Source organism: Etheostoma spectabile, chromosome 5 (genome assembly GCF_008692095.1).
Source record: "Etheostoma spectabile isolate EspeVRDwgs_2016 chromosome 5, UIUC_Espe_1.0, whole genome shotgun sequence".
NCBI lineage: Eukaryota > Metazoa > Chordata > Actinopteri > Perciformes > Percidae > Etheostoma > Etheostoma spectabile.
Genome location: NC_045737.1, coordinates 36,633,627 through 36,656,005, shown reverse-complemented (window position 1 = coordinate 36,656,005; position 22,379 = coordinate 36,633,627). Strand labels below are relative to the sequence as shown.

General features: G+C 43.9%; 1 protein-coding gene across 1 annotated transcript in view; it reads right to left on the bottom strand.

Moving 5' to 3' along the window:
* Positions 1-20,135: 20,135 nt before the first annotated feature.
* epsti1 (epithelial stromal interaction 1) overlaps positions 20,136-22,379 on the bottom strand; it is a 20,766-nt gene continuing 18,522 nt past the window's right edge. The window contains exon 11 of the mRNA XM_032516520.1: positions 20,136-20,754. Coding sequence (XP_032372411.1) covers positions 20,618-20,754 — 137 coding nt within the window. The 3' untranslated portion in view covers positions 20,136-20,617. The remainder of the gene's footprint in view (positions 20,755-22,379) is intronic.

The following is a 22,379-nucleotide window of genomic DNA, read 5'->3' as shown; positions in this document are numbered from 1 at the left end:
CAGCTGTACTTTTCTGAGGTGCGGCCTATGAAGCACCTCAACATCTCTGATTCATCAACCACACAGACATTTAATGAACATAACAAACAAAAATAGAACATACACATGGTGCAGTGGTTACATTAATGATCCTCTTAATCAGTGTTCCTTAAACTCTGCGTCCCCGCCCAATGTGGGTCGTGGAGCCTACTGTATATGGGTTGGTCTCATGGATTTTAGCATTCATTGCATACCTAGAAACACGGTTTAATTTGGGCTCAGCCCCCGGAAATAGGCCTACGATCTTTTGTCATTGGGGGTCGCTTCTTCAACAATATAGTTACCCACTTCTCAGTCTTAATTATTCAGACAATGACTAAAACACGTAGCTGTTCAGAACATATTCCTAAATTGAGTCTTTTTCTAAGCGACCTCGCAGATCAGTTTCCCCAGTCTAGGTGGCGGTAATGCAACGTAGCGCTGGTTGCCATCTGCCATAAAATGGAAAAAAGGAAACTTGTCAAACAGTACAAAGGGCAGAGAGTGTGATAGGTGTGTGAAGGTAGGGAGAAAAACAGGTCAGAAATGACAAGTTCATTAATGGATTGTGTGTGTGTGTGGTGTGTGTGTGTGTGTTGTGTGTGTGTGTGTGTGTGTGTGTGGTGTGTGTGTTAATGTGTAATTACAGTCCCTGACAAAAGCTTGTCTCTTATCTATTTGTAGAAACACCTGCTATTAACAAAAAAAAATCCAGGGTTTCTACAAATAGATAAGAGACAAGACTTTTCAGGGACTGTATCGATTTTGTAGAAACACTCATTTAACCCTCTCCGGGAACCACACCTTATGTGGTGAGAGGTTTGTGTCCCTAGACCTCGGGCTGTGTTGTCTGGAGCTTTGTGCTCTGGGTAGGTCTCCCATGGCAAAAGGTCTCAGGGAGGGCCAGACAAAGATGGTTCAAAGACTCTTATGAATAATCAAGGAAGGAATAGGGGACCCTGCCCGTGGAGCCCGGGCCCCCGTCTGGAGCCAGCCCAGACGGTGGGCTCTGAGCGGCGCCTGGTGGCCGGTTTGCCACGGAGCCCGGTCGGGCACAGCCCGAAAAGCAACGTGGCACTTCTCCCTCCACCATGGGCCCCACCCTTGTGGGAGGATCCAAAGGGGGTCGGGTGCGCTGCCACATGGGTGCGCGAAGGTCAGGGGCTTCGACGGACCAGACCCGGGCAGCAAGGCTGGCTCTGGGGACGTGAATGTCCCTCTCTGTGGGGGAAGGCCCGAACTTGTGCGGGAGGTGGAGCGCTATCATTTAGATCTGGTGGGCTTACCTCTACGCACAGTCTCGTTTCTGAACCGTACCCTGATGGGTTGGACTCTCTCCTACTCTGAGTTGCCCAGGGTGTAGGCGCCGGGCGGGTGGGGACTCACAAGCCCCGCTGAGCGCCGCTGCGTTGGAGTTTACCCCGGTGGACGAGAGGTCGCCTCCCTACGCCTGCGGGTGTTGGGGGGAAAACTCTGACTGTGTTGTTGTGTCATGCACCAAACAGAGTTCGGAGTATTCTGCCTTCTTGGAGACCTTGAATGGAGTCCTGTATGGGCTCCAGTAGGGGACTCCATTGTTCTCCTGGGGGACTTCACCGCCACTGGGCAATGATGGAGATACTTGGAGAGGCGTGATTGGGAGGACGGCCTCCCTGATCTAAACCAGAGCGGTTTGTCTGTTGTTGGACTTCTGTGCTAGTCTGGATTGTCCATCACAAACACCATGTTCGAACATAGGGATGTTCATAAGTGTACGTGGTACCAGAGCACCCTAGGCAAAGTCCAATGATCGATTTTATAATCGTTTCATCTGATCTGAGGCCGTATGTTTGGACACTCGGGTGAAGAGAGGGGCAGAGCTGTCAACTGATCACCATCTGTGGTGAGTTGGTCAGGGGGTGGGGAAGACTCTGGACAGACCTGTAAGCCCCCGTGTAGTGCGGGTAAACTGGGAACGTCTGGAAGAGGCCCTGTCCGACGGGCTTTCAACTCGCACCTCCGCGGAGCTTTTTGTGCATCCCTGTGGAGGCTGGGGGCATTGAACCTGAGTGGACATGTTCAAAGTTTCCATTGCTAAGCTGCGGCGCGGCTTGTGTCTTAGGGTCTTAGGTGCCCAAGGGCGGTACCCCACAACACCCTGGTGGACACCGGGGGTCAGGGAAGCCGTCCGACTGAAGAAGGAGGAAGCTCCGGAGGCAGTTGCAGGGTCCCGACGGGCCCGAAGGGCTGCGCCTCTGCCGTGACAGGGCAAAGCCGGGTATGGGAGAAGTTCGAGAAGACATGGAGAAGACTTTCGGTCGGCACCAAGTGCTTCTGGAAAACCGTTCGCCACCTCAGGAGGGGGAACGAGGGTCTCCAAGCTGTATACAGTAAGGTGGGACTTTGTTGACCTCAAATGGGGATTAATAGAGCTTGGAAGGAGCACTTTGAGGAACTCCTAAATCCAGCTGACACGCCTCTGTGGTGGAGCAGAGCTGGGAGTGATGGGGATTGTCGTCAATTTCCCTGCCGGAAGTCGTGTGGTAGTCAACAACTCCACAGCGGCAAAGCCCCAGGGATTGATGAAGCCGTCCAGAAATGCTGAAAGCTCTGGGTGGGAGGGGCTGTCTTGGTTGACACGCCTCTTCAACATTGCGTGGAGTCTGGGACGTGCCTAAGGATGTGGCAGACCGGGTGGTGGTCCCCCTCTCAAAAAGGGGACCAGAGGGTGTGTGCCAACTACAGGGTATACACTTCTCAGCCTCCCTGGTAAAGTCTACTCCAAGGTCTGGAAAGGAGGGTTCGGCCGATAGTCGAACCCGGATTGAAGAGGAACAATGCGGATTCCTCCTGGCCGTGGAACACCGTCAGATCTTTACTCTCGCAAGGATCCTGGGGGGCCTGGGAGTATGCCCAACCAGTCTACATGTGTTTTGTGATCTGGAGAAGCTATGACCGGGTCCCCCCGGGAGAAATGTGGGAGGTGCTGCGGGAATATGGGTGAGGGGTCCCTTCTTAGGGCCATCCATCTCTGTCTTATACCAAAGCGAGAGCTGTGTCCGGGTTTCTCGGCAGTAAGTCGGACTCGTTCCAGGTGAGGGTTGCCTCCGCCAGGCTGCGCTTTGTCCCAATTCCTGTTTGTAATATAGGACAGGATATCGAGGCGTAGTCGGGGCGGGGAGGGTTGCGTTCGGTGGGCTCGGGATCCCATCGCTGCTTTTTGCAGATGATGTGGTCCTGATGGCATCATGCGGCCTGTGACCTTCAGCACTCTCTGGATCGGTTCGCAGCAGAGTGTGAAGCGGCTGGGATGAGGATCAGCACCTCTAATCTGGCCGTGGTTCTCAGCAGGAAAACGATGGAGTGCTTCTCCGTGTAGGAGTAGTCCTTACCCCAAGTGAAGGAGTTTATACCTGGGGTCTTTTGTCGCGAGTGAGGGGACCATGGACGTGAATTGGTCGAGAATCGGAGCAGCTGGTGCGTATTACATTCTGTTTATCGCACCGTTGTGACGAAAAGAACTGAGCCAGAAGGCAAAGCTCTCGATCTACCGGCAATTTTCGTTCCACCCTCACCTATGGTCATGAAGGCTGGGTCATGCCGAAAGAAGAGATCCAGGGTACAAGCGGCCGAAATGTGGTTTCCTCAGAGGGTGGCTGGCGTCTCCCTTAGAGATAGGTTGAGAAGCTCGTCATCCGAGAGGACTCGGAGTAGAGCCGCCTGCTCCTTCGCGTTGAAAGGAGCCAGTTGAGTGGGTTCGGGCATCTGGTAAGGATGCCTCCTGGGCGCCTCCCTAGGGAGTATTCCAGGCACGCCACACTGGGGGAGACCTCGGGAAGACCCAGGACTAGTGGAGAGATTAATCTCCAACCTGCCTGGGAACGCCTCGGGATCCCCCAGTCGAGCTAGTTGAGTGGGCTCGGGAAAGGGAAGTTTGGGGTCCCCTACTGGAGCTGCTCCCCCGCGACCCGATACCGATAAGCGGTCGAAGTGGATGGATGGACCTGCTATTAACCTGACTTTTAATTAATCAATTAGTGTAAGAATAGCTCATATGAAAGCTAAAACCTCCCAATGATGTTCAATGTACTGAAATAAATTAGTTTCACTAAAAAAGATTATTATTTAAACAAACAAAAGGTCAAATTTTGCAAGACAAAGTTTTGTCGCCATACTAAATTGAACAAATTTACTCAAAATACTAAATATGTAAGCAAATTAAATAGTGGTGCTGTGAGATTCAAATTTAATACTTGTATGACTTCCATGAGCTTGAAGGACTGGACCCATGCGGTTTGGCAAGGATCCAGACCAGTGTTTGATGAAGTCATCAGAATGCTAGGAAAGCCCTGCTGCCTCCCAGAGTTCATCAATATTCTTTGGTTTGGTCTTCCAAGCTTCCTCTTCCATCCTACCCCACATATGCTCCATGATGTTCATGTCTGGTGACTGGGCCGGCCAATCCTGGAGCATCTTGATCTTATTCGCCTTGAGGAACTTTGAAGTGGAGATGAAAGTATGCGATGGAGCATCATCCTGCTGGAGAATTTGGCCTCTTTTATGGTTTGGAATATAAGAGGTAGCTAAGATTTCTTGGTATTTGAGACTATTGATGTTGCCTTCCACCCTGGAGATCTCTCGCACATTCATCTGAAAAATCCACTTTCTTCCACTTCTCCAGCGTCCATCCTTTTAGCAGGCTGTGGGCCTTGGCAAATGCCACACGGTTTTTCAATTGTCTTTTGTTTAGTGCTGGCTTCTGGGCACTGATTCGACCATGGAGGCCATTTCGAGACAGAATCCGACAAACTGTTCTGGTTGACACAGGGACTTCAGGGACCAGGTCTGTGGAGCTCTGCGGCAGTGGAAAATGGGCTGGCCTTGGTTTTCGGCCAACAAACGGTCCTCTCGGCATTTGTCTTGCGGGGTCTGCCTGACCTGGGCTTGTCAACATCTCCAGTGTCTTCAAATGTTTTTTTAATCCTCTGTACTTGACGTTGAGACACATTGAAGGTGTCTGTCACATTAGCAGTGGATCTGGTCTTCAGCCTCTTGATAATCCAAGCTTTAGTCTCAGGGTGAATCTTAGGCATGTTTGCAGAGGTCTAGTTGTCAGTGTAGTTGAAGGTCTAGTGTACTGGGCTTGTTTTTAAACACACCTGAGACCTAAATGATCCATTTAGTCCCAGGTGAAGCTCATATGACAGGAGACAACACTTATTTCTTTGCAAAAATTGCCACTGGGCTTTACCAAGCTGTGAATATTAGAATACTTTTTGACAGTTTTGTTTTGCACTGAAACATTATTACAAAGCGCTGTGAGCCATTTCTTGTAATATAATCTGATTAGATATTTTTAGTGGCACTTCATCCATTTGACACAGGCGACAAGACTTTTGTCAGGGACTGTATATATATATATTCAATCTCACAGAGGCAGCACGTCTCTGGAGCATCTAGGGGTTAAGTGTCTTGCTCAGGGACACGTTGGTTGATGTATCATAGTGGGAATCAAACCCGGGTCTCCCCACCAAAGGCATGTGTCATATCCACTGCGCCATCGCCAGACAGACAGACAGTCTGTTACCCTAAATATCTGATGTAGAAAGACAATAACCGCGGCGTAAACACCACAAGGACAGACAGACTGCGAACACAATCTCAGAAGCTCATTAACATTCCTTTTTAAAAGGTATTTGCATAACGTATCCAATCTAGTATGGTAAGATGTGACCACAAGAAAATATACATCGTAATTACGCTGTAACGTCCATGATTTATTGTATGGGTCGAGATGGGACCAGAGAAATGAAGCTCTTTGTGCAGGGCAGTTGGACAGACGGAGTCTTAGGAGACCTGTTTTTGGTAGAAAGACCATAATTGCTTTGAATTGGTCCTTGCGCAAATTCAGCCTGCTACAGTATGCTGAGAAAGCATTACTCTGTGTGTGTGTGTGTGTGTGTGTGTGTGTGTGTGTGTGTGTGTGTGTGTGTGTGTGTGTGTGTGTGTGTGTGTGTGTGTGTGTGTGTCCTAACTTGATGAAGCGGGTCCACTGAGCCAAAGCCTTGCTGAGAGTTCAGAGTCATCAGTGAGGATCCTAGGGAGACAGCGAGTGACCACAGGCTTGGTCAGGACATGGTCAAGCCTGGGTCAGGGCAGGGTCCGCAGGGATGGCTATATTAAGTCACTGAGTTTGTTTCATGGAATGTTTTTAGGGAAAGGCGCTGACCCGTGTTTTTGGGTTCATTGTACGGTAAGTTGTTTGTGTTTTTTTTTCCGTTGCTCCAGAATCAAGCCCTTTTTCTGGACTACTACAATCTCGCAAATCATTTTCAATTTCAACGAGAGCAATTAGGATGTTTGGAAATGTTATCAGGCTTCTGTACAACAGTATTTGTATAATTTAAAATATTTTCTGAGTCATTTCTATTTCACCACAGAATCTGGGCAAATGGTTCTCCTTATTCCATTAATGCTTCGTAATGGCTGACTTGATATGGAACGTTTCTTCTGAGCCACAACACTTTTAAACCGGGAGACATCTACTGATAATGATATGAGTTCTTTTTCATTTGCTTCTTTTTTTCCCGTTTTTATTTTCGAGGAATATTTGAGTTGCATGACATCATTTGAACTAACAAATGGCAGGTTTTGTTCTCTCTATAAATACCCAATGTGTCAGTGCAATAGCCAACCCTGAACGCTTCATGTTCACATTGGTAGCCCCGTGGGATTTTCCCAAAGTTCTTTCCCAGACTCTGGGACAGCTCGTGTACATTACGTGCTACAGAAGGTAAAATGCCCATCCATTCATGAGGAGGACCTCCAGTGTTGTCCTAACCTCCCATTACATGCCATCAATCTGTCACCGTCACAGCCTTGTTACTGTAAGGTCTGTTCCACTTGAAACAAGCCTCTAATTATCCTCCCAGTCAACTCCCACTGGACCACATACTGTACGCTGCGCTAACCAGCCACACTGCACTGTAGGTCTGCATCCACAGGCACTTTGCAAATCTTGTCGTCTGTCTGTCTGTCTGTCTGTCTGTCTGTATTCCCAAATGTCCTCTCAGAACAGCATATAGAACCAGCCACAGCACGGATTAACACCCCTCTCAACAAGCCAATGACATCGCTGTGGAAGTGGCATACGTAAAGACGATTTGACCTCTATTTCTGTTTGTGGGTACAGTGTTGGCGATTGTCTTTTTTTTGACTAGGGCCCGCTGGGGGCCGGTCACAGACTGATGGCAGCGTTAATGCAGAGCCCAATAGTTTCTGTGATAATAGAATCACGGACGAAATTGAGAATAGGGTCTAGGGTCTGGTGTTCTGGATTAAGGCTGATGTCGATTTACCTATGGAGGCATTTCTCAATGAATGGATTGGTTGGTTGGTTTATAAAATGGTAAAAATGGGGATCAGTGTTTCCCAAAGCCGGAGATGACGTCCTCAAATGTCTTGTTTTGTCCACAACTCAACGATATTTAGTTTACTGTCCCAGAAGAGAGAAGACACTATAACATATTCACATTTAACAAGCTGACATCACAGAAAAAAAACGGACTAATTGATTATCAAAATAGTTGGAAATTAATTCAGTAGTTGACAACCAAATGATTAATCTTTGCAGCTCCACTCAGGATATGAAGCTAAAACCTGAGTAAACAGAGCAAACAACTCTGTCTGTCTCTTTGCTCTGTCAATCTGTGTCTAACGGCGAGTGGGAATCGACACAGTGGCCCTGAAATGATTATTGGTTTCAGTCATTTTCGTCCCACTGCATATGTGTTGTAGTGTGTGTTTTGTTTGTGCCTCAGTATAAGCAATAAAATAGAAACGGGGCACCGGGCTAACCATTCTGTGGGTGGAGGAAACTTAGGAACCAATCCGATGATCACAATGCCTTTTGGTTGCGCTGTTGACAGTTGTTGAACTGGAAAGCTGTTATTTTGGCTTTTTGCATGAAGGGTAAATTACCAGAACACGCGTTAGTTCAATAACGTGTGTGTGTGTGTGTGTGTGTGTGTGTGTGTGTGTGTGTGTGTGTGTGTGTGTCTCAAAGATTTAAGGATTTCCTGCCTCTTAGACTGTAAACCTAGTTTACCCACGGGTACCAATAAAGTGACCTGACCTGGGAGATTTTTTTGTAAGTTGAAAGAAAATATGAATAGAAAACGGCCCTTTAAAATGTAACTGTCATTCTTTTTTTTAGTGGTGCCTTTTCTTGCATTTTGGCAGAATACTGAACGCAGCAGAAAGGCAGAACAGAGTGCACTTTAATATCAGTTTTATTTTATTGCAAGTTATACCGTTATTGCGATATTCAACAACTTTATTGCATATTTTCCTCATATTGTGCAGCCCTAGTATAGGCTATGTTAACTCCAGGAACCAAGCAGCCTCTTGCTAGTATTTGCTAAACTTTTAACCTGCCGTAATACTGAAGATTAGACTGGAGTCTGGCATTATGAGCATGGTGAGTCATGTTCGATAGAACCAAACAGATCAGACTGAGGTCACGGCATTGACGATTAAAAAAAACAAAATAAAAAAAAAACACCAGTTGATAGACTGACTCCCTATCACAGGCTGTGTAATGCTTGATCCACACACGTAGCCTTCATCTACTGTTTGTGGGCACTTTGGTCACTCAGCCTGATATTTCTATGGCTGTGATTGCATGGCAATTACAGCAGAAATTCTTTCTTTTCATTTATTTTGGTCACATTTTATTTCCTTATGGATTTGTAGTGCAAGTGATATGCACTCGAGCTGGAAAACTGTGTCCCGGGGACTTGGATTGAGCGAATGTGAGAGCTGCATCCGGAAGCCAAGAGGTCCAGCTAAAACAGGCGGCTGTGTATTATCTTACTGCTCCACATTCGCTGGGATGTCATAGAGTTATGAATTGGGCCATAAATCATCATTACAGGGTAATATCTCTGCCTCAACCCCAGCTTAGAGCGTGTAATAGATGCTGGATGAAACAAGGCCTGTGTAACACTAGACGCAAAATGTGGACCACACAGGAAACTAGTGAGGAAGAGGAGCCAAGAACTGTGCATACCTTTGCATCAGGATCCCTCATATTTCTCCCAGCTCCAAACATGACCTCCTTGTCTCTTCACGTGTGTTTGTAATTTTTCTTTTTCTTCTGTCTTGTCAGGTTTTATGTGTGAATGTTTCTTGGTTTTGTTTCTTCTTCTGACGATTTATGGATTTTTCTTTTTTTTTTTGAGGGCTGAAGAGTGTGTGAATTCATGCCAGCAGATTAGTGTGAGCAGAGTGTGTGGGAGCGCACAGGACGTGTGTGGGTGTGGGGGTGTGTGGTTGGGTGTGTGTGTGGGTGTGTGTGTGTGTTTGTCGGTGTGTGGGTGTGTGTGTTGGGGCTGCACAATAACCGTATCTTGAAAGGCTGCATCATATCGCTAAGTTTTTTGCGTTACTTGAAGGAAAATATCAACAGAAAACTGTTCTTTTAAATGTTCTGTCATTCTTTTTTTTTAGAGGTGCCTAGTACATTCAGTTCAATCTTCAGTTTGTCCAATAAAAGAGTGCATGCGTGCGTGTCGGTGACTTCGTGATTGAGTTCCAGGACTTGCATGCTTCTCTCAGGTCAGCCCGAGGTTTCCCAGTATCCTGAAATATACAGTACCTTTCATTCCTCGCAGTAGGAAATGTTTTACGACAGGCGGTACAGACATCACAACACTGCGCCCCGTATGTAAAGTCTGAGTGAAGCCTGTTCGGGGCTACCCAGACCAGAACACACCCGGACAGCACAGTGTAGGACTTGTCTCCTGGATGCTTTGTCGTATGCATGTTAGGCCAAAATCTGCCGACTACAACTTAAAGGCTAGAAACAATTTAAAGAGTCTGTATAATCAACAAAAAAAATTCCTTGCCTACTGCTAGCGGCATCTAACCATGCAGATAGTTTTGGTTTTATGTGCTGAAGTTTTGAAATATCTCCTTTCAACACCACCAATACAATGGAGGTGACTCGAATTCTGCTTGTGGTGTTCAAAGTGTCGAAAAATTACAATTGAACGACTATTTCTAGAAAGAATGTCCCGGTTGTCCGGGGTAATCCACAGACCTCACTGTGAACGGTTTTCATTGGAACTACTTTCTCCTGAAGAACCAGTGCAAGCTGCCCAGTGAGGTCTGTGGATTTCCCAGCGTAACCAGGACATTGTTTCTGAAAAAAACCCGCTGTTGCTGCACATTTTCTACAAATATCATTCTGTCAATTCTGTGTGCGCCAAAAAAGTGAAACTGTTTTCACATCTATTGTGTTGTGGTTGTGGCAGAAGTTAAAGAGGCTGATATCCTAAAATCAAAATAAACGTAAAAGTGAAATTATCTGTATGGCAATGACATCGCTATGCTACAGGAAGTCATTCCTGTGGGGTGGAAGTAGCTCAGTCTGTAGGGAGTTGGGCTGGAACCGGAGGGTCGCTGGTTCAAGTCCCCATATTGATCAAAGTATGGTTGTAAACTAGTGGCTGGAGAGGTGCCAGTTCACCTCCTGGGCACTGCTAAGGTGCTCCTGAGCAAGGCACCGAACTGCTCGGGGTGCCTTTCCACGAGCAGCCCCCTCACTCTGACATCTCTCCATTTAGTGCATGTATAGGTACTGTAATTACAATAAATTATTCATTTTAATAAACTGTTTGTAATTTATGCCTGTGTGTAACAACAACACAGTGTGATTCACACAGCTGCTGCCATGCTGTAATTTCACATTAGGTTTAATAAAGTACTTGATCTTTCTTTCTATCTTAGCTAGCTGTGCATCTCACTTTTGGTGCTTGCATAAAAAAAATCTTTTTATTTAGTTTCACAGATCTCTCAAACTGATAGGCCCACACATTTTGGATGGTGTTTGAGAATTACTTGTTTACTGACTTTAAACTTTCACATTGCTCGCTCACACATGAGCTCACAACTTGATGCAAAATAGCCTCTTAAATAACAAATACTTCAGAGCTATAAAAACTAAATTTCCGACACATTAAGATGCTTTATGCTTCTCAAACCAATATTTAATATTCTCCAGAGCTTCAAGGCTGTGTGTAGATGTCGGGGTGTATCTAAAGTGGACATATTTTATTGTAATTTTCACCCAGAAGTTTTGGGGTGTGTGTGTAACACTACAGTATGACGTGACCTCATTCTGACTGTGAACCGCCCTCTGGGAATCCCCCAACATGTGTGTGTGTGTGTGTGTGTGTGTGTGTGTGTGTGTCCCCTCATGGGAACAGCTCATCCTCAGAAACAACCACTGGGTGGTCCAGTGACTTAAACAGCGACAATTGCTTGAAGAAAAAGGTACAAGTGGGAAGAACTAAGGCTTGAAGTTGCCTCATTGCTGCTGTAGGAGTCAAACGCATTCCTTAAAAAGACTGAACTGTTGATCTTAGCCCTTAGGTACACTGGGGGAAGCTCAGCTGTAACGGTTTTTGCAGCTGTGAGGCCCGGCAATGATGGAATGAACGCAAGTTCAAGCCTTTGAGTTCACTCAAATAAATTCTACTTGTATTTGATCTCACTGGAGTCCATTTATCACACGCAGGCACACATGCATACACCTAGTGGCTATCAGGAGGAAACGGAAGACCTGCATGGAGGGTATTGGCATGAGAGTGAAAAGGCAGCGCTTCCTGTACGCTGTGTTTTCTGATTCATCTCTTTTCAACAACAACAGTATACCAACGCTGGTCAGCAGACAGGAAAGGATCGGTATTCCTCACTGTCCGGTGGGAGTAATGATGTGGGTGTTTTGTGTATTTACAGTACCTCCACATGTGTCTGTCCAGTACACGTGTTTGTTTGTTTTGTGCAGTTTGGGTGTTGTGCAGGCAAAGGTTTCTTCACTTTGAAGCTCTGGGAAAGAGTTTCCTCCTGCACCTGCCCCCTTCTTTCTCTCTCATGCTGGACCAAACCTCCACCAGCTGCAAGACTTTTCCTCCTCATTCCCCCCTTCTCTTGTGCAAAAGGATCGTACCACATGTAAGGATCAGGAACATGTAGTCATACCTACAGGCCAAAGTAGGTCATCTGACAGAGCCTTCCAAAATGACTCATTAGAGCGTTTTGTTTTTGTATCTGCTATTGCTGTGGTTGAGGTTTGGTCAGAGTAAAAATAAGGTTAAAGTTACTTTTTTTTCCGTTTTTTTTTGGAAGCAAAACAACACAACATGAACATCACATTGACATATCGCCTTTTTAAGAAAACATGTTGATCTTGTTAGCAAAACAGTTATTTATTCACACATCCAGAAGTTACATGATGAGTTATTAGGAGTTATGTTTGTGTCCACCTGATGAATGTCAGTTCAAAATTCTCTCTTTTAGCTCTGTTTTTGTTCTCCACCAACGTCTGAGAGTAATATCTGTCTCTTTAGCTGCTAAACGCTCCACTACGTTAACCAGCTAGATGCTGACTGTGTCAGTGTGCTGACCAGGTAGTGTACAGTAAGTTATTACAGCTTTTTCTCTAAAAATGACCCTATGAGAGCGCTGAAAATAAACCATAACAGTAAAGTTGCAGCCGGACACGTAGACAATGAGCTGAAACTCACTATGCAGTTCTGTATATCGGAGAGAAGCTTCAGATTCAGGTAATAATTCTTCATAAGTCCCCAGGTGGACAAAAGCGTATACCAAAAATCAGCCTCTTATATAGTCCTCACTGTAATGGTACGTGTCCACTGGCAAGTGGCATTTCCACGCTTCACCGTTCTTGGTCTATGTGAGCAGCGGGGCAATGCAGTCCTGCTCGACTCGCCGCTTCCCAAAAACTCAAAAAAACGTATAAAGCCGACCATTGTTGGCCTAAAATGAAGACTTAGATTCAGCAAATGGAGCATTTTTCTGGCATAAAATGACACATTTTGGTGTCTCTGAAAACATTTTTTCCTTCCCAAGCTTACTGTTTTGAAATTCGGGAGCAGAAAGCCCTCCTTGAAGCATTGGCATTGGTCCAATCAGGCGCAGGCTGTATGAGGGTTTTCTTTGATTGTCTGTGGTTATTGAAAAGAACTCACCAAGTGTATGATGCTGGGATGCTAGGCCATTCTGTTTTTGCCACCAAAAAAGGCTACAGTGGTTAAGTTAATTGTTTCTTGGTGGCATGATAATGCTCAATAAATAATCAAGGCAGAAGGTTTCACCTCTCAATTGTCAACCCGGTTATTTATTTATTTTAAAATATATGTCGGCTTTCTAAGCTGATTAGCTCTCCAGAGGAACAATTAGTTATGGTGTTTGGATGATGATTCATGTTTAGATAATAAACATGACTGACACTTGGGACTTTTTAAAAAAGTTTTAATTTTTCTCTCCAGATTTTAAAAATGTTTCTGTAGATTCCTCCTTCATTCTGATCTTTGTCGGCCCTGAAAACTACCACCCCGATGTAAGTCGAGTGCAGATTGGAGTTGTGAATGCGTCAGTTTGCGACAAGTAGTGTACAAGATACTAACAAATGTCAAATTTTGAATTATGTAATGTCGATACAGTAAAAATTTACCTACTTAAGGTTAGTTCACTGCTGGCTACAAGTTAGCATCAAACACAACAAAGGCTGTCATTTGAATGGTGTTTAGAGCTAACGTTAGCAATCAAACAACCATAGATAGCTACAATGTTTCTGAAATGATTCCTATCGTCTTATTTTTTATTGTTTGTAATGAGAAGTTTATTATTTCATGGATTTCACAAATTCCATTACGACACGTTATGCCGTAAACAGTTTAAATCTGAGCATGCAATCTGAGCAATTTTTTTTGTTAATGTGTTTTGTTCAAAGGACTTTAAGTTCTTAAGTTTGCAGTTTATACATTTTATTAATCTGACCTTTATATATTTTGATGTTCCTCTGTTCTGTTGTGACAAAAAAAATTATCATTATTTTAGTGAGAACAAATCCCTTTATGTTTTGTAACGCGTTTATAGATAAAAAAAAATATATATATATATATATATATATATATATATATATATATATATATATATACTATCGGTATATTGGATTTTTAAATAACCAAATATTTGTGTCAGTATCGGTCGGGCTTTACTTTCAAGCAGGGTAGCGGAGTTTGTGTCCCAGGGAAAACTCACGACTTTCATCCAGAAACTGCATCATTTTAATCCATCTCAACCCACACCACAATCTTTTTTTGCGTAGTTCCTGTCGCCTCCATGAGGAACGTTTTAGCTTTTTGTCTGTGGTTTGCTCTATGACCTTTCATAACAGTGAATCATGGCTGAAGGCTCACCCCAGTTCCTCAGTTTCAAGTAAATGTAAGAAACATTTAGTAGATATTACAAACTGTGATAGGTTGCCGCACGTTGGACAACAGAACAGCTGAGTCACATTTTCTCCCCAATGAACGTTCTGGCGTGATGAGGTGCTTCCCATTAGATTGTGCTAAGTGTGAACAAAGCTGATGTGTCTTTGGAGATGAAGTCAGGTACTTTGTATGCCCACCATCCATCACATATATAAAACTCACGCTACCTTCTGCTTTTGCACTGAATGTAGTTGTTTTCAGCTGTCAGAACAATAGAATATCTCAAGGGGGACCGTATAAAACAGACACAGTCCATGTAACAAATTGGAGGGGATTTTAATGTTTTTATCCAGATAACTTGGCTTCTTGGAAGCAGCCACAGATCTGCTGAACTGGATCCCAGCGCTGTTTCCATTTGTGCTGATTGAACAGGAGACGCCATGCGATACCTTCCCACACAAGTGTCTCATCAGCTCCCAGACATGAACTGAACTGTATTGATTAGGCGACAGAGAAGTGCTGTGTCCTCACCTCTACCCACAACACACAGCCAGTACATTTTAGGGGTTTTCCTGGTCATTTGACAGAGATTATACACCCAAAAGGCGCCCGCATTTTAGCAAAACACATACGTTGCGTTGCTCTACTTCTGAGAGCTACGTACGATGACTCATGATGATTCCCCACCAAGCCTGAACCCTTCACATAATAACTTAATCAACAGTTTTTTTATTTTGACGTTAGTAACCCAAAGTTGTTTTCCTAAAACTGTCAAAACAGAAACTGCTGCATAGTAGGACAAATGAATGTGACGTCATCAACTTCAACTCCAATGGGACATATCGATTTGAATTATCTTTTACATTTTTTATTTCTCTCACGATCGCTTCGCACTGGCAGGGTTGCAATGGAAAAGCACAAGTGTAATTATCAGATCTTGTGTCTGACTGATGAGGAAGTGATATTGATAAGCGTTGGGATTCATGCATTTACAGCGTCGGCTTATTTTTTGCCAGCTTTCCTTCCTGTTTTAGGAAGCAGCAACTTATAGCGAATTATAGATTGCTCTTCTGTAAAATATGCAGCTGTGGTAGATGTTTGCGGTTGGTCACGCTGCGCAAACGCCGCCTCTAATGTGAACGAGTGTGTCGCTGGATTGGGAAAGCCTGGGTTTGTTGAACTAGTTGTCAACCACCGTCGTCATACAGCTTAAGCACGACCGCGGTTGGTAGGTTAGGTGGAGCCGGGTAACTGAAAGAAATCCAGGGCATGGTGATCTTGATTTGTAGTTCAGGTCTCTGCAGTTACCCTTGGGCCATGTGGGTTGTTTATATTCTCCTTCCATATAAATTGCAGTACAGTAGCATAACATGTCTTGTCACTCAGTAAAATGACATTTTCAGCATTCTATTCTATTTGTCTGTACCAGTAAATATGATTAAGCCATGCAATTCAATTTCAGCTAACTTTAATTCATAGTATCAAATCTTCAGTTGAGCAGTTCACTCTTCTCAAGACATTTTACAGATAGAGCAGGTCTAGACCACACTATAATTTACAAAGACCCAACAATTCCCCCAATGGCAAGCATTTGGTGCAACAGTGGCGAGGAAAAAACGTCCGTTTGGGCAGAAACCTCAGACAGTCCCAGGCTCTTGGTGGGCAGAGACGGAGACAGATATACAGATATAGAGAATTATGATTCATATAATTATATGCAGATTTTATGATGAACAGTGGCAATTATAATAACAACAAAGATAATGGAAATGCTTTGACTAGAAATAATAGTTGTAGCAGTTCAGGGCATAGCAGTGCGTTTTACATACGGGGGTTCCGTATTCACCGTCTTCCCCTGCCACCCTGCCAAGATCTCTCGCTACCCAGTGGTCAAATTATGCCGTGAGCTTCTGGGGGTACAGCTATTTTGACTGGGGACGTCGCTTTCCATTTCATATAGGCTTGCACACATGAAAACCACTAATCTATATGCGAAATTCCCTGAATATTAGTGCAGATTCCCTCTTTTTAACCATGTTGTCCTCGGGTCAGATTGACCCTTTTCCCTATATCAATGTTCTTTTTAATTCCCCAAATTAACATGATTGATTCCACACAACGCTCTTCGGCAAATACACATCTCTACTTTCATTTATTTTTTGGTGTCTTATTCAATTTTATAGCATTTGAAAAGAAATTGAAGAGGTTTTGAAATAGTATTGAGTAAAAGTTGACATATTCCAGTCTGTGATTATCATCAACATCCATTCCTTTAATTTTAGTGTAAATAATTCCTAATTTCTCCTTTTCTAACTCAAATACTAGGTGTAATTTCCTATAAATGAGGTTCATTTACCAAAAATTCCAAAAATAACTGTAAAAGTGCTTGCATTAATGCAACCATTCTTGGCTTGGTTTCACCAAGGTACGGACAATATTTCCTTGGTAGAGAGCTTCAGGAGCTGCGTGAACTTGTAGCTAGCTAGCTAGGGCATGAGTTGTCGATTAGAGAAACACTATGAACCAGAAAAAGGGTTTGATTTTCCCCGGTCTTTCATTTAAACAGAGTCCATGGGGGGATTTGAATTATGTCAATGCTGATCTGATTTACTGGCAACGTTAGAGAAGAGAGCGGGTCCATTCACATGATCCAAATGAGAAATCTAAGAAGCCATGTGCAAGCGCCTTTCATTGTGCTCTAAGTCAGGGAGACGCATGATAAAAGAAACAAGCTGTTCTTTTGGAGATTCATTTTTGGCCAACTTCACGATCCAACCAGTTACAAATGAGGTTTTGCTGTTACCATGGTATAAGAAACATATCTGGCAATAGTGTGACATTCATGTATAACTAGTTGGCTTGTCACATAACAAATACAACGGGTTGGCTACTAATTCCTTAATTTTGGTGGTTCCTCATCCAGCGCCGGAGCAGTTCAGTAGACCTGTGGAATAAACCTACCCCCTAAATAACTGTGGTGAGGAGTATAGGTCCCCGTGGACGTTTTAGACTACAGGTCACAGTGGACCACCTCCAAAGTCTTCTTCATCTAGGTCTACCTGCCACATGTATAGCAGATATTCTTGGGAGTCTCAAGAAGAACCATATATAGGAGGATGCTGGAGTACAATATGTCTGTTAGGAGCCTTCTACCATGACTGATGATGCTCTGGATAAGGAAGTGAGAGTCATCCAATCTAGATGGATACCAGATTGTCAAGGGGTGTCTTGAAGCAGAGGGCCAGCATGTACAATGGACCAGACTCAAGGCCTCTATGTATGACTTGATACAGAGGGCATCTTGTCAAAAATGACAAATATGGGCTGAGTTGTTTGGTGAAAATACAGTGTTCCCACATTTTCTGCAGCACATAGACACCAATCAAATCATTAGGTGGGTTTATTATATTTGAACATAGCAGAACTTAAAATGGTTATCATTGGAATTACTTTTGTGGGTAATTATCCTCTGCTTCTTTCTTTTTAATTTAAACCATGGAAAAGTTCTTCACTGCTTTTAGAAGTGCGTGCAACAATCTTGGGTAAGAGATCAATTGTAACCTGTAGCTCATTGATTGGTGTGAAGTGGTTGGAAGGCCCTCGAAGGCACCGCCGCTTTCCCTTGGCTCCAAAAAGGGCAATAAAAGACCTGATGAGAATATTTTCATCTGACATTACAAGTACACATCTCACTACCTATAGTTTGAGAATTTAAATTGATGAATGTAAGGGACAAGTCAGTCTGACAAAGAAACCAAATACAGTGAAGGACCTTGTCATTTCTGTGTGGACACTGGGTCGGCCATCTGTCCCTCTTTCCTGGCTCCTTCCCTGTCTGCTAGAACGACGCCGTGTTCAGAAGATGCGTCACCTTATTTTATACATGTTAATCTAGGTGTGTGTTATTTGTTGTGAAACTAGACACAACACCTTGGGGTCTCTGGGCCAGTTTACTGTTGGGCACCGGGCCCAACAGGGCCAGGGGAAGGTGTGGCATTTATCAGCTAATTTAGGTGTCTTGCTGAATTGGCTACTTATGAGTTATGAGTCGCCCTGTCAAAAGTATGAACATGGAGCAGTAGGTTGGAAGCGCTATACAATACATCAACTCAATAACCCTTACAGCAATATAAATAACTTTACCAAATAAAAAAGTTATGAGGGATGTTTTCCATATTCCAAAGAAAATATTATTGCACAAAGTTATTCAATTAAATGGCTAGCTATATCAATATAAACCCAAATATTAATACAGTAGGCTTTTTATAGACTACAATACCCTATTGTTATTATGCAATTAATGTTATTATACAATTAAACCAAATGACACGTGAACATGTTTTACACTAAGGTGACTTATTATGATGTCGTTATATAGTGAAAGGCCTTGTTTTCCAGCTACAAGCCCATAATACAGCATGGCAGAAGCTAACTACTATGGCTAGTATTTGTTTAGTAGCAAACCATTTATTTATGTGACAAGCCAACTAGTTATATATGAATGTTACACTATTGCCAGATATGTTTTGAACTGAACCCCAAATTGCCCCTGATGCCACGCCATCTCTGTGTGTTCTGAATTCCCACTATTCCCACTATTCCCACTAGGAGTGTGTGAATGTTTATCTGAAGAGAAGGTGACACCTTAATTGGCAGCTTTGGTCACTATGAGTATGAATGTTTGTGTAAAAAGAGTGAATGGTGCCAATAGTGTGTAAAGACGTTTGAGTGGTTGTACAAGAAAAGCACTCTATAAGCAGCTGAAGGGTCTCTGCAACTCAACTGGTCCAGTCTCCAGAAACTGGTTTTAGAATGTTCAGGGACGTCACCTGTGTCAACAGCCAATGGAGAAGTCGGCGTGTAAAGTCAGCCACAAGAAAGAGACAATTCATAATGGATAATTCATTTTCTGTTACAAGATGTTAACGGAGGCTCAACTTGCTCCTGCGAGCATGTACAGTCGAGGGAGCCAGAGTGACTGGAGAGAGGGAGTGCATAGCACAAAGCGGTGAATCGGAGAAATAAAACGGGTTTGCACTGATTTATCACTAGAAATGCAACTGTAGCAAGCAGCTCACTATCAGTAATGTTATCCACATTCATATTTAGACAACAACAAAAAGCCTTAAAGTCGGAAGTTAAACGGAAGTAGAAAGAGTCGTTGCTATGGAGATATTACACCGTACTGTCGCGTTGGTGTGAACCGGCAGGTTTCACACCGGTAGTAGTTCTGTTTGCACTTGTCTTGTTGCTAATCTTTGGTCTGAACTGGGCTTAATTTTGCAGTACTTGCTTTTTATTCTTATTTTCCGTGTTTATTATTGTTTCATGTGTGAAAATGTAAAGACCTAAACCTGATTCTGATTCAGATGTTTTCTATAGGCCCTCGATAACGAAAAGATGTTGGGCCAATGCTCTATTTTAAAGGTCAGATCGCATGTTTTAAGAATTGAGTTTCTTGTTGTTCTCCAGAGGAAAGACATATGCTGGATGACATCAGCAGTAAGACGCTCGCTGCATGACTTCATGCGGAGAAAAAGGGGATTTTCAGTCCCCCCCCCCCCCCCCCCCCCCCCCCATGTTGAAAAGCACCACCTTTGTTCTTTGTTGCCTCGGCCAGGTGATAACCATCTCTGGCGTCCGGCTCGAAGAAGTTCTGAAGCTGGCTTTACAGCTCCAACAGCAGCTCTGTGCCAATTGACACGGGAACCCCCCCCCCCCCCTTTTTGATATAACACACTGATGACAGAGACAGTTTTGACACGGTGTCTTATTAGTCTTCTAACGCTATGGTGCATCATACTGAACTGAAACCTTTCTGCAGAAATGTTTCTGTTGTATCCTGAAGGATCCTGCTACAGATACATCACATGCAACTTTGATTATGAGACAAACAAAAAAGCATCTTGTATTTGGGTAGAGATTTCTTCCGTCCGCACACACTGATTTAATTAAGAGCTCCAAATATGATCTGAAGATTATGAGTCATGGCGATGACCTTCAAGTAAACTGGTGGAAACAAACATCAGTTCAACTCCGTGTCAGGGTGAAAATGACTCACGAATGCAAGCAAACAGATGCATGACACCCATGATTTATAGCATAACCAAAAACAGATTACACAAAGCACATACCACTCTGTAGGTATATATTTAATGCAGCTGTGGAGCATTTGCATTCATCAAACACCAGATATAAATTACTTATATTCTGTTTCATCATGAACACTGGTTATCCATTTTCACCTGGCCCAACTCCTTAAGTGTCAAACACATTATTTAGGTAAAGGCCGACCTTTCATTAAAGATAAATCAAACTTAATTGTTGAGTAGTGTGTAGGCCTGATCATAATCGCCGTTGCACTGGTCGAGGATGTCCTCTAGGAAGACTTTGCTGAAGTCTGGAAAGCTGCTCATCAGTCTCATCAAGGCCCAGTCAACGTCAGGCTCCAGCCCTGGAAAGCACACAGGAAAAAATAAAAAAATCCTCAGATTTATTATTGTTCCCACAAGGCCGCTATCGAAAGACCGTTCCTTGATAGTCCTCACATACAGTGACGTGCAGCGTGTCATTCTCATGCACAACAGACAGACACATATTGTCATCTTTTCTTTTTGTGGGTAAGTAAGTTCAATCTGTTTTGCACACAGGATATGTGGGGCTAAGCCTGAAATGGTTTATATCGATGACATTCCACTTCCGAGATTGCTCCATTGCTGCCGGAAAATTCTAATGTACTGTATGTCCTTCTTTTCCCCAGGATGTCCGTTACCTTCTGCTTTCTTTGTGTTGGCGTTCTAACCTCTGGGGGATTTATGACTATGGTTACCTGGTCCTCAGGTCTCTGCAGGGTAAATCCAGACAGCTAGCTAACCATCTGTCCAATCTGAGGACTATGGTTACCTGGTCCTCAGATCTCTGCAGGTAAATCCAGACAGCATCTAGACCATCTGTCCAATCTGAGGACTATGGTTACCTGTCCTCAGGTCTCTGCAGGGTAAATCCAGACAGCTAGCTAGACTATCTGTCCAATCTGAGGACTATGGTGACCTGGTCCTCAGTCTCTGCAGGGTAAATCCAGACAGCTAGCTAGACTATCTGTCCAATCTGAGACTATGTTAGCTGGTCCTCAGATCTCTACAGGTAAATCCAGACAGCTAGCTAGACCATCTGTCCAATCTGAGGACTATGTTGTACCTGTCCTCAGGTCTCTGCAGGTAAAGTCCAGACAGCTAGCTAGACTATCTGTCCAATCTGAGTTTTCCGTTGCACGACTAAAACTACTTTTGACTTTTTATGTACACATGTTCCACCAAAACAGGTTCCTTACCGAGAGTATTTTGTAGCAGCACGGCGCTTAGCACTGCCCAAGATGACTGTGATTGGTTTAAAGAAATGCCAAAAAACCAGAACACATTTTTCTCCCATCCCTGAATGCTGTGTGGACTAGCCAGACCCTCCTTTGCAGCGCGGTAAAGGAAGGTCTGGCAAAGCAAGACAAGTGGTCACTCAAGATCAGCTAACCCAGGCTGGCCTTTAATAGTCTGTTCTCTTCCCGGACGAATCCCGGTTTTCACTGAACAGGGCAGATGGCAGACAGTGAGTATGGTGGCGTGTGGGTAAGCGGTGTGCTGATGTCAGCGTTGTGGATCGAGAGGCCCATGGTGACGGTGGGGTTATGGTATGGGCTGGTGTATGTTATGGACAACCAACACAAGTGCATTTTATTAATTGCATTTTAAATATGATACCGTGATGAGATCCTGATCCCATTGTTGTGCCATTCATCCACAACCATCACCTGTGGCATGTGAGATGTGAGAGATTATTTGCTCCAAGTGTGAATGTTCCGTGTGAAATTGAACACTACAGTAGGCTGTATGCCTATTCGCACAAAAGCAAGCCAATCCACTTTCCCATTTCAATAACAAAAAAAGAAATCAAGGGACATTTAGAATAGATAAAAAATAATTGCGATTAAATGCGAGGTTAACAATGACATTAATGTGATTTATCACTATTAAAAATTTTAATTGTTAGACAGCACTAGTGTGCGTGTGTGTGTGTGTGTGTGTGTGT